A 13,087-nucleotide genomic window follows, 5' to 3' on the forward strand; every position below is an offset into this window, starting at 1 on the left:
AATGATAGAGAGAAAGGAAAACAAATTGCCTAGTTTTTGGAGTGTTTTTATTTTCTCCTAAAGCTGCTAAAAGAAAACACCTATATACTGGCTTTGCTTTGTCTTGTAAATTTCTTTCCTCATTGGTGAGTGCTGAGAATGAGAAAAGGTTTGTTTTCTTGTGTGTTACGATGCTAGATTTCTTCAGTTGGCACTTAGAGGAGGAGTTCAAGTTCTTGGTGAGTTTTATAACATAACAAGTTGATCTAATCCAGTTTTTACAGGAAGAACATCAGGGCAGTAAGGGATTTGGAATGGTTGGGTACTTAGTGTGATGCCCATTATGCCTGTGCTGAAGTTCTGTTGAATTAAACAAGAGAGTAGTTTGAAACAAGTTAAGTGCTTGAGACAGCCCCAAAGCTATAGATAGATACAGCTCAGCAGAAATGGCCTCACTGATGCCAGTTGCACGTGTACTCCAATAGGTTTATCTCACAGATTTGTACAAAGCATGGATTGTTTAATTTGAAATAAGTTAATCCAGTTTAGAGGGTCTGTTACAGAAACAGAGTTTACAAAACAGGACAGTCAGGGAAGGTACAGTAGGCACTTCCCAGAAACCTTTTAATTGCATTTATAAAATGCCTGACGCATACACTGACCTTTTCTGAGCGTGAGCCAAGAACTGCAAATGAGGCTTTGACAGAGTGAAATGTTGGTTAGAAAAATGTAAGATCAGAAAGTTGTGAGCATGCTCAAACCTCATAGGATCCTTTCATCCTTTCAGTATAATCTAACTTAAAGCTAGTTTAACTTCTTTAGACTATCTTATTTACTTTGCCTGTACCAGAAGAGGATACTTTTTTTTTTGGTTGCATGACTTGTCTTGGTTTTATTTATTTGTGCAGTGGTAGTAACTGCAAGCTCCATGGGACTATTTATTGATAAATACTCTTAGATCCAGCCTCATAAAGAAATACTGATATAGACCTGGAGCCTCCACACAAAGGGTGCAACTGTTGACCATCCATGGACAGAATGCAAGAAATTTAAATGACGTTAAATAGCGTAAGGAATGCAGTCACTGTTACAACCTGGCAATGTTACCTTTCAGATAGAAGAAATGTGCTATCCTTGTGTTCAGCCATTGTTGAACTGTAAAATAAAGCTGTGGTGGCACTGCTGCAGCATGATGTAGGGTAATTTTATATTGTGAAGAAATTTCTGCTGAAGTGTCATCTGATATCAGTCTTGAACCAGGTGAATGATGTTTGTTATGGTATAAAGACAATGGTGATAAAGAATGAACTGTAGAAGTAGGTCAAATATTAGGTTTCCAGCCTTGACAGCCTCACTCTCAAGTCCTGGTCCATTATATTTCTGGGATCTTTTTCCTTTTTTTTAAAGTACTATTTAAGGGGATTGGAAATTGGTTTCAGAGAGAAAAGATACAGTACTTGCTTGCATGGAGATATTCAGGAGAGTAAATTCAAACTCTCTTTTAAAATGGATTAGTTGGTTTTTAGTTAAGAATTGAATGGAGGTCAATTCTGGTTTTTAAAATCTCATTTTTACATAATGGCTTTATGGCAGTTTTAGCTGATGTACTGAAATGCTCTTTCACTTATTTTTTATTAATATTTGAAAGGGTCCATGCACATGATTGTCAAATGTTCTGTTAAAAATATTCTAAAGTGATACAAGAATTATGTTGATGGATTGAATGTAATGGCCAGGCTGTATGGGACCCTATGCATACTACTTTACAGAACTATAAATAAAACCAAAGTGTTTGATAGGCCTGTGAATAAGAAGGGCTGTAAATAAGCTGTTACCTGTTTCTCTGTTCCTTCTCATGGCATATAAGTTATTGAATGGTTATTAACTCTGTGTTTTACAGCCATCAGAAGCGGGTCTTCGAGACAGTGAGAAATGTCAATCAAGTTGTCAAGCAGAGATCCATGACTCCATCACCAATGAATATCCCAGGCTCTAACCAGTCCTCTGCTATGAACTCAGTCATTTCTAGCTGTGTCAGCACTCCACGGTCCAGTTTCTATGGGGGAGACATCTCTAACATTATGATAGACAACAAGACCAATAGCATCATCTTAGAGACAGAGTCCTCGGACAATGGGTCAGTACCAGAGCACTGGAATTTGCTTTTGCTTTTTTTCTGACATAAAGGCAGTGTTCCTGTTTTCCTCCTTTTGTCTTATGTAGTGCAGTTATCACGATGGCATATGTCCTTAAAATCTATTTCATGCTTATAGTTTTTGGGCACTCAAGTTTATTTAAAAAACAAAGCTTTCAGAAAGTACTGTCTATCGATCAGTGTCTGCAACTCAGACCTGTTCTGAGATGCAACATCACCAGATGATGTAAAACCACCCTTTGTTTTTATATGTCAACACTTAAAAATAATTAAATTTTCACCATGTTACATAAATGCCAGGGAGTTCTGATTCCAGATGCAGCTACAGTTAACTGTTTTGATCCTAAAACTGAATAAAGTGTGCATCTGTAGGTTACCTAATATGAAAACTTATGAATGAAACCAACCAGAACTTTGTTTTTTTAGTTACTTGCCTCTTCCCCCAGTACAGCCCCACACTATATGCTGTATATACTGTTCATTAAAATGGCTTAATACTTCAAAACAATATATGTGTGTCCGTATAGTATACTCTTGTGACTCACTGTGGTGTTCTTACAGCACTGGCCCTTTAATGTGGGGCCTGCTTACCTGAGTTTACATAACTGTGAGAGCACACAACAAGTACACAACTCTCACCTCTTTGTAGGAGGAAGCTTTTAAGTAAAGTGCAGGTTTCCAATGAGGAGTTTGCAGGCAGGACTCAAAATTCTTACTATGAAAGAGAAACAGAAGGCTGGTGTTTGCCTTTGAGCTCTTCAGATGAGGAGCGAGTTGTTCCAAGACACAGGTATTGGTAGATAAAGGTATTGGTGAGTGTCTCAAAACTGTCATATGGAAGTCTTAAACATTTCTAAGAATGTGGGTTTTTTCCCTCCCACCTTTTTTTTTATTTTATTCTTTTTCTGTGTCCCCCTTTATGTTTTAGAAATGAAGACAGGATGAAGAAGCCTGGGACTCCAGGGACTCCAGGCTCCAGTGACCTAGAGACTGCCCTGCGCAGGCTCTCCCTCAGGCGGGAGAATTACCTCTCGGAGCGCAAGTTCTTTGAGGAGGAGCAGGAAAGGAAGTTGCGGGAACTGGCAGAAAAGGGAGAGCTCCACAGTGGTTCCGTTACCCCCACAGAGAGCATCATGTCACTGGGAACTCACTCCAGATTTTCAGAATTCACTGGATATTCAGGAATGTCTATCAGCAGTCGCTCCTACCTGCCAGAAAAGCTTCAGATTGTGAAACCACTAGAAGGTGATAACAAAGGGCCTCGGCCTTTATCTGTTGTTATTAGTGACTCTTTGTGGTCCCTAATCCATCACCAGAAAGCAGGAAATCTTTGCAATACATATTCTTTTTACTTTAGAGACAGTACTCCACGCTGTTGGTTTGAGATCTTCTAACTAATATATTCTTCCACAAGCCTTAAAAGTGTTAGAAAACTATCCCAGCCAAAGCAGTAAAATCAATACTACAGGCCACACGTGCACATAATCAGTGCAGCTTTACATCCGACCTAAATGTTACCATTTCATAATTGGAAAAGGAAGGTGGATAAGTCTGTGAAATCTAAACAGCTAGAGTTCTGTAAATTAGTGTCTGGAAAGGCTGTTACCTACTTTAGTTTGTCCAGTTGGTCTAATAAGACTGTTACAGTGATTCAAAATTATCTTTGGATTTAATGGGTTGTTTAAGTGGTCACATGATTCATGATGGCTTTGTGTTTCATGTGTGAAATAGGTGGGGATTTTTAAAGTCAAATTTCCTTCATGCATTGTCTCAGAAAAAGGCAAGATAGAGATAGATGGTAGTCAGGGCTAGAGCTGTATTTCAAAGTTCATTTCAATTGACTGTTTAAACGAAGCTGTTAAAGCAAATGTAGTGTAGTATAGTATGCCTGGCTTTCTTCAGTTCTTTCAGGTTGTAGCTGGAAGTTAGCTGAGTCAATTCCTTCAGGTTTTGAACCAAACTAAGTTTCCCTGTAGTACTGCACTGATACACTAGGTAACATCATTTAGCTTTGGCTTCTCTCTCTCTCTCTTTTCTTTTAACAGAACTCTTGTATTACATTGCATTGTGTGTGTTTTAATTGCAGAAGTTCTTTTTTTTTTTTTCACCTGTTTAGAACAAATTTATTTCATTTATAAGGAGCATATAGCATGATGCGTACTCAGAAGCAAACATAAGCGTTCTTATGTCCTGAAGAAAGTGATGTACTGTATCAACCTATTCAAATGAAACTATAGCCATAGCACACAAACCCATACTGTTGAGCAGATTTGAATAGTTTGTTTTCATGGCTGCTTTTAAATGGTCATAAAAGTTCTTGTACCAGATGAGGGAAAGGATGATCCCACTTTGTTTCAGTTTCCAGTTGCTACCACTGTAATAGATTTCTGTCACCATCCCATTATATCTGCTTTTGTCTTCCAATAAACTCTTAAAGTCTTTATCATCTTTCTATCTGTCTGGGTTTTTTTTTTCACCTGGTTTTGTTCAATGTTTTCACTGAGTCATTTCTCTCTTGAAATTATTGCACCTCTTAAAGTACTTCCCATGTTTGGTTTTAGATCTTATTTGTAGCATGTTTGTGTCTGCCTGTTTCATAAGTTTTGTGTTTGTTAACTTTTATTAACTAAATATCTTCATGATTTTGTTTTTCATTTCAGCTTACTTTATTTTCTGAATATTTTTCATGAGCCTTAGTTTTTTTTTCAACTTCATGGACGCCTTCAGACTACTGGGGAAAAACAGTCTGCTGTACCTGCAGACTGCTATAAGTAGTTGTGTCTTTGGTTTTATTACTGTTTTGGGTGCTCGTGTCAAAAAACAGAAAAAAAAATTAGTTCTATGATAAATTTACTATAGTTTAATGACTTCTGCTCCTTTAAAGTAATCTTTTAAATTCCCCCAGGAAAAGTGGCAGAAGAATTAAGAAATAATTGTTTTGCACCTTTAAAAATCAACATATGCTATCTTTTAATCAAACAGGAGGATTGCTGGATGTGACTTGTTTTAATTATAGTCCAGTGGGATTTGTTTTGGTTGTGTTTTTTTTTTTAAACTATGCACCTATGACTCGTTGTGTCATAAGCACAAAATAGCACTATCTGTAGGAAAACTAAAAACTGGGACTGACTGTGTCTTCACCCACTTCACTGCAATTGTAGGGGCAACACACTGTGAATTTCTAAGCTTTCTCTTATCCTCAAAGCCTACGTGCAATCATGCAGAGATACCAGAAATATAGGAAAAAAGTTTACTCCATTCATATACTTATTTTGTTCTTATATTCCTTCTTCCTTCAGTGGCATGTCCCACTGTTACACAGTAATTCCCTCATGCCAACTGTTTCTGATCATTTACAAAACCATCTGCTAGGAACTTGGGACTGAATGTAGACCAAAGAAGTGTTGTATTTCCCTCTTCTTTTGACTTCTGCAGCTTTCTCTTTTTACTTTTTATTGGGGATTTACAATTGTTGGATTCCCTTGTTCATTTTCTCTATGGGAAATTAAATCTCCCTTGCATGCATTTTATGAGATCAAGATTAGGCTCAGGTATACCTTGTTTGTGATGGAGCTAAGGCCATTTTGATTTCTGTAGTTTCAATAGAAATGTTAAAGTTCAAAATGCAGATATTTTGTAAATATATTTTCTATGGAAAAATATGAGATATATATTGAAAATGAAGTGCTTGTATTCTGCTGAGTTTAAGTATAAATTTTGGTGTGCTTTAAGGTGAAAAAGATTACATCTCCAGAAGCCAGCATGTAGAAGTTAATTAACTTTTTTATGTTTGCATGCATTACAGAAAGAAACTTTTTTTCCTTTGTTCTAAACTGAGAGGAAACCTCTGTCCCTAGGTTAAGGCTTGACATATCTGCCACTTCTTCACATTCTGGGGTATTTCTTTTACATAAAAGGAAAAAAACCTTGGCCTTTGTGACAACTGAGAAATAAATACAAGTTATAAGGATGTCTCTTCTGGGGTTGTAATAGTTTCTACTTCTTGTGCCTTGAGGGTGCAAATTTTCTCTAATCCCTATAGACTTATTTAAATAAAAGCAAAAAAAATTAGATAGGGTCATTAGCCAAAGTAATCTAGCAGATCCATTTCTTCTGAGCTAAAAAATTACAGATGTTAAAAAGTGAGATAGATGCAATTAAAATGCCACCCATTGTTCCCAGTCATTCTACAGAAAGAGTTTTCCCTGTTTACTTCCTATTTACAGTAAGCTTCCTCAAGTGCAATATGTGAAATGCCAATTTTTCTTATTCCATAGGATTTTTCTCAGATTGAAAATGTATATGAGACCCACCCCTTCTCTAGTTATTCCAGTTGTTTAAGCTTTTACATACACCATGTAAAGAATTGAATATTCTTGGACTTTGAATATTAGTGAGGCATTTGTGTGCCAGCTTGTTGTGGGTATTGAGTGGGTATTCTGCTTTGCAGAGAGGGAAGAGGAATAAGACTGCAAAAACTGCTCTGATTTGCAGGCAGAGGTGAAAAGAAGGATGTTTTGTTTGTATCATAGGACATGTGTGATTTTAAGTCACATTTTTCAACACAGTGATGGTGGGCACACAGGAAAATGCGAGCCCTAGTGTTTAATTGCTACTTGAGGAATCAAATTCTCCCTTGATGTCACTGGGTCCATCTCGGTGTATATATGAATTTTTCCTGATCCATTGCTGTTTCTGAGTGTCTCCAATTAAACCTTGAATATTGAATGCTCTTCTCTGTAAAATGCACATCCTTTTCCAAAACATTTCTCTGCCAAGGATGAAGCTACAGGTACAGTAGCATTTAGTTATGTAGTAGTGGAATTCCTGTAGCATAGGGCCCACACAGGTATTTAGCCTTGACGTGTAGTTCAGAGCTGTGTATCTGCTTTACACGTGCCTGAAGTTGATGGGGTTTTCTAATGTATGGTACAAAGCTAAAATTGCTGTGCAGTCTGTGTGACTGCTGTCCTCCCGCTAGCCACTGGCAGAAAATTCTGGCATGTTTTCAGCACTTGTCTTAGTTTGAACCTAATGTGGGAATATGTGGTATATGTTCCTCTTAGAGCTTTCTGTGATGGTGCTCAGACCAACTGCTACAATGTAAATTCTTCCTACTCCTGCTTAATCCTGTGAATTGAAGTGGATGAGGGTATTTAGAGGGAGGGGATGTGCATGTGCACAAGCGTGCTGCTTCTCACCACCAGGCTTTGCCTAAGTGCTGATGTGATCAGTTTATTACACACTGGTGTGGAAATGCTGAAGCATAGATGAAGCAGTTTTGTGCTGTAGCATGTTTCCCTAGACACATTAAACCCAGAAACATTAAAGGTTTGGAGCTCCCAAACCTTTGGTCTTCTGGATAAATTAAGTGGAACTTTGTGTTTTAGGTCCTGGATTGCTTACTAATTGGTTTTGGTTGTCTTTCTGTTCCCTTTCAAGGTTCTGCCACTTTGCACCACTGGCAGCAGCTGGCTCAGCCTCACTTGGGTGGGATCCTGGACCCAAGGCCCGGGGTTGTCACCAAGGGCTTCAGGACCCTAGACCTGGACCTGGATGAAGTGTACTGCCTTAATGACTTTGAGGAAGATGAGACAGGTGACATTTCTTACAAGGGCCTAACTACCTCGACGCCAGTTCAGCACACAGAGACCTCAGGTGAGAGGTCACAAGCACAAGTGACTGTTTCAGAGAACAAGAATAACCCCCGCCAATCTCAGGCTTTCACAGAGGAGATGCAGGAGTCCGCGACTGACGATGATGAGGGGTCTGGTGAGGGAAACTCATTAAGTCCAGTAAAACTGACATCTTTACAGGATTTTGATTACTGGGCCATTCTCACGTCTCTTCAGAACAGCATCCATAATATTGCTTTGTGTGTAGCATCTGCACGATAGTGCGTGCAGTGGTTAGAACGTAACCATTCTAACATTGGCTCAAAAATCATTTCTTTGATAATCTTTAATTTGTTTTTCAGTAACAGCATCTGTGGTCAATATTTTACTCTATTTTGATAAGAGAAGGCTGCTAAAAGGAAGTGGTTCATTCACAAACATTTGTGTGGCATGTATTCAACTTGTGTGTGTATTTAGTGCGCACTCTTAAGTGTCTGTAATGTACAGATTTCATATATTTTGTATTGCTGAAGTGCAGATACTCTTCTGACAGTTCATAAGAGATGATGCCATGTTTTAGATGTTTGTACTTTGGGAAAAAGAACAAAGACTAAATGATTGGTGCACTAAAGGTGCCTCCATATTGCCTTTGCTAAAACGAATGGAGTGCCTTGAAAACCACCAAAGAAATTCTGAAAGTTTAATTCACTTACCTCAGATACAGTTACCTGTTTTTAAAGTCCTTCTGAGATAAAGAATTAAGGGAATGTTTTTATGCAGTGACTAATAACATTTCCTTTACTCTTTCTCCACCACACCATTAAACCCTGTACTTCCTATTTACACTGTATTAAGATGTAAGCATTTTTAAGTGACACAGTACTGCATGAGTTATTAGATACTCTCAACTGACACTAGCAGTCTGTTATTGCACAAGACTACAGATTCTCAAGACTATAGATGTGTTTTGAGTTTGTGTGGTTTCTCTCTTGTTCTTGGGATTTGGGAGTTTTTGTTTTAATAAGCTCTATTGTCTTCATTAAGATTTGCCTCTGGTAAAGAATTATATTTAGTCCAGAATCAGAAAATTGCCAGAACTCCCTTTTTTTTCCCCAGACTTCTTGTGTTTGTATAACTACTTTAAATGAAGACACTTCCTTCCCTCTCCTTTCTCTGGGATAAATCATAATTTAATATTTGGCTGATCTTTGGAAGATTAGATTGTCTCAGGGCTAAAAAATAATATTCCTGTTATTATCATGACATGCAGAGTATCTTCAGCTCTCACTGCAGGGGCAGTTCTGTGCTTTCAGCTATTGAATATAAGCTACTTTCTACAGTCAGTTGTATTAAGGTTAAACTTCAAAACATAGAATCATTAATGCTGGAAAAGACCTAAGATCATTGAGTTCAGGCATTAACCCAGCACTGCCAAGTCCACCACTAAGCCATGTCCCCAAATGCCGTATCGACAGATCTTTTAAATACCTCCCAGAGTAGTGCCCTTCCCTGAGCAGCATGTTCCAGTGCTTCAACATCCAAACCCTTCAACTTCCCTTTCCATTGCCAAAAGTTGTCCTTGTTCTATGAGATCCCAGAAAGAAAGTTTATATTATTTTTTATATTAATATGAAAATAAATAATGCTTCATCAGGCAGTTTTGTACCGTTTTGGATATTATCCAGGTTTTTATAATTTTGAAGAATCTGAGTAACAACAGCAAGAAAAGCTGGAGATATAAGAAACATGGACTGAAATAATCAAAGACTGAAATAATTGGCATTTTTAGGATCTAGGGAATAAAAGATTCATCAAAATGTGTGATTAATTTTAGAATGTGTTGCTGTAGAGAGGAAGGGAACAAGCAGTTCTTCATGAACTCAGAGCAGAGTAAATGTGGAAAAAAATGTTGCTTGGGTTACGTTTTTAAGAATTTTTTAACTGTAAGAGTGTTCAAGACAGGAACATGTCAAAAAAGTAAAAGAGTCTTTGCCATGGGCTAAACATAGATAAGGATATAGTTTAGTTCCTTGTGGGTTTTTTTTAAAGAACAAATTAGTCTAACATTTCTGAGTAATAATTTGAAAGAATTCTTTCTTTCGAGTGGAGCAATAAAAGTAGGCCTGCTCCATGTTTACAAACTGGTAAGAAAGCCTAGTATGTCCTTCCATTTTCTGTCTCCATTCTGATTTGAATAAAGGTCACTGTTTATGAACAGGTTATTTACTGGTTACTGCTGACTTTTCCTGGGAAAAGTCTATTTAGACAGGGGTTTTAAGCAAATTCCCCACCTTATAAATTGACAAAGTAGATAAAATCAATGAAATTGCTCTACCAATCTTATTTTACCTTGTATTTGTTTGCTGAGTCATTTTAATACATTACAGAAATAAATGGGTCAAAATTAATAACTTTGTGTAGAATGAACAAGTGCACTGAAAACTTAAATTTCCCATTCTTTTGCCTTCTTTCAAATTGTCCTGTTGCATAGGATTTAGAAGTACCCACGAGCTACTATATCATTATTGGTTGTGTTGCTCAAATGGAGCAAAGACACTGTGTTTGCTTTTTGTTGAAGCAATTTGTTAGGCATTGTACAAGGAGGAGATGATTGTGAATTTTTTCAGACTAGGCACTTACTAATGGAGCAGTACTTAGGATCCACAATCTGCCCACTGAAGAGTATCTTTTGGGAGAAGGAGGTGCATGCTTAGCTTATGAATTTATTTTGTACTTAAATATTCTGCAGCCATTGCTTTTCATTGCTTCTCCTCAGCATTCTTTCTTCTAGATTTCTGTGTAGGAATGCAAGACAGGTAGGGGTGTGTATGGACATGTGGCACCTCATCATGAGCCCTTTATGAGTACAAGGTTGCAACATCATTGCTTGCCTGATTCCAGTTGGGAATTGCTTCCAGTTGGCAACTTACAGAACTAACTCTTGCTAGAGAATGTGGAAGTAAAATAAAAAGGGAAGGAAAGAAAACACTTGCACACAGTCTCTAGCGATAGTGCCTTTGCCTGTAATCCAGGATAGCGCCATTGTGTAAAAATCTCATTGAAGAGGTCTGTAAAAGCCAGAAGGTATCTTCTTACACGTGCTGTTGGCAGGCCATAAAGTGTGCCAGTCTAGACCTACAGGTCTTCTAGCCTCAGACCTAAAAGTCTTTAGTAATACAGTGCCTACAAGATCTTCCCAGCAGGTGTAGATCATCTTAGTCTGTTGGGCAGGTTTCTGCTTCAGTTGATTGTATGCTCTGAGGTTTGTATCTTGCCTTTTTTGCACTGTTCTCTGTTACAGTACTTACAAGTACTATTCATTTTGCCATTCTGTGTGTGCAGAGTGCTGCTCAAAATGAGCCCAAGCACTTACTTAGCTTCCCGGCTCAGGAGAGTGAACACTGCTGGTGCCAAAAATATCTTGTAGCCAAAACAAGTGTATTCAGAACAATTGTGCTAGATGTTCTATCCTTGGGATAGTTAGAGTCAGAAATAATTCTGACTAAAAAAGGAAAAGTTATGTTCCTTGTGTTTTCTTGGCCATATGTTGAAACCTGTAGTACCCATTGATCTATAAAACAGCTTCTTCACCATAAATGCATATTCTATCCCAATTATGGCACTGAACATTTCAGGAGAAGTTAGCACACATGTGACATATGGTCTGCAGTTAGTCTGTTGGAGCCACATACTGTGTGTGAGTGGAGTTAACTTTATGGAGGATTGTAAATTCCAAAGTTGCAGTTCTAGCCTAATACACAGGAGTAGGTTGAGTTTTGTGTATCACTTGTGTAGACTCTCAGTCTAAGTGGAATTGTAGAGAAGTTACAGGACACTGTGTTCTTAAAATCATCCGGGACAAGTAATTTTTGCAGCACAAATTTTTTGTAACCTCAATATGGGTTTTTTTTGGTTTTTTTTGGTTCTGTGAAAAAAACTAGTATATTATAAAATTGTACAGAATCTGTTTTGGAGGGAGGGGTCGTTTGGGCTGGCTTTTTGTTTGGTTTGTTGTGGTTTTTTAATTTGCTGGCTGTCATGTTTCCCTTAAAGGAACAAACGAAACACCAGCCGCTCAAAGCACTTAATTATGTTATGAATGTTCGAATTTTGAAGTTGGAAGGGCTACACTTGATGCAGTGTTTGCTTAATTGCGTGCTAGTATTGGGTGCATAAAATGGTCTTTCAGTACTTGCGTTTGTTAGTTCCACTGATTGATTGCTTTGAATAGACATGTGCACAGCACTACGGGATCAGCACTCTTGTACTTCATGCTTAGACCTTAACCATGACATGGAGGGCTTTCCAAATTGAGGCCCAAAATCACAAGAACACATAATGAATGTATTATGTTTGATTTGTTTTGAGCAGCATTACTACACATGCTTTTAAAAAGTTATCATTGTACAGAGAAGCAATAAATTTTGTAACTCTTCTTAGAACTAAGGTATTGATGCATATTTAAATATATTTTATTTTCAAATGGCATGAATATTTTCACAGTAATTATTTTTTTAAGAAAAGATGTCAGCAGTTGCTTTCTATGCTGTTAAAATGCTTGAATTTTAATTTCGGGATCCTAGCCTGCATAAACTTATGTTGTAGCTATATTAAACACTTTGAAGTCTTTTTACATCTATGCTCAATGGTCATAAACATCTGAGAAAGTGATCTCAGCCAGAAGAACACCCGTCCAAAGAATACCTGCCTTTGTTCAGTTTTTCCACCCTTTCTGTTTCCAAAGGCAAAATAAATGAACATTTTGGAAAATCAGATATTCAGAAAAGAATTTTGTTGTATAAGAAACATAACAAAAGCCATGCTCCTGGTGCAGATGTATGAATTACTGGAGGTTTTGAGTATTGACGGTTGCACTTTTAGGAGAGCACCACCCATGTTCACATTTTACAGGTTTTTATCATTTATCTCCTTCTTGTGGTAGTGGTTCACCCAGGCATCAGATCCAGCTTAATCTATATTCCCCCTATTCTGTCAGCCAGGCATTTTCAGTACAGGTAGCACTGGATATCAGAGCTCTCACCTTTAGCCACCTGAAGGGGATGAACTCTGCTAAACTAGACACTGCATGAAGCCACTGTCTTGTCTCATGGATCCTAGTGGGGTTTTGTGACCTAGCTGCCAGTAATTTCAGCTCACCTAAGAATGGAATTAGTGGCACAAACTGGCAAAAGTGAAGTCCATAACCTGTATTCTAGATGATCACACAGCAGAAAAAAAAAGTCTCCTACTGGTCCTTCGATACCCTTTTTTAAAGCAGGCAGAACTTTCTATTTAGCAATAAAATTCTAATGCTTTAAAACACCATCTGTTGCTCTAA

At 37.8% G+C, this 13,087-nt stretch overlaps 1 protein-coding gene across 4 annotated transcripts in view; it reads left to right on the forward strand.

Annotated features, from left to right (window-relative positions):
* Positions 1 to 13,087, forward strand: part of TRAK1 (trafficking kinesin protein 1) — a 126,434-nt gene that overhangs the window by 102,974 nt on the left and 10,373 nt on the right. For 3 of the 4 annotated variants that reach the window (XM_084215475.1, XM_084215473.1, XM_084215476.1), the window contains exons 13-15: positions 1,880 to 2,116; positions 3,063 to 3,379; positions 7,577 to 7,906. In XM_084215475.1, the coding sequence (XP_084071601.1) occupies positions 1,880 to 2,116; positions 3,063 to 3,379; positions 7,577 to 7,906 (884 nt within the window). The remainder of the gene's footprint in view (positions 1 to 1,879; positions 2,117 to 3,062; positions 3,380 to 7,576; positions 7,907 to 13,087) is intronic. The other variant, XM_084215474.1, reaches the window with a different exon arrangement.

This window comes from Fringilla coelebs (genome assembly GCF_963513975.1).
Source record: "Fringilla coelebs genome assembly, chromosome: 1".
NCBI lineage: Eukaryota > Metazoa > Chordata > Aves > Passeriformes > Fringillidae > Fringilla > Fringilla coelebs.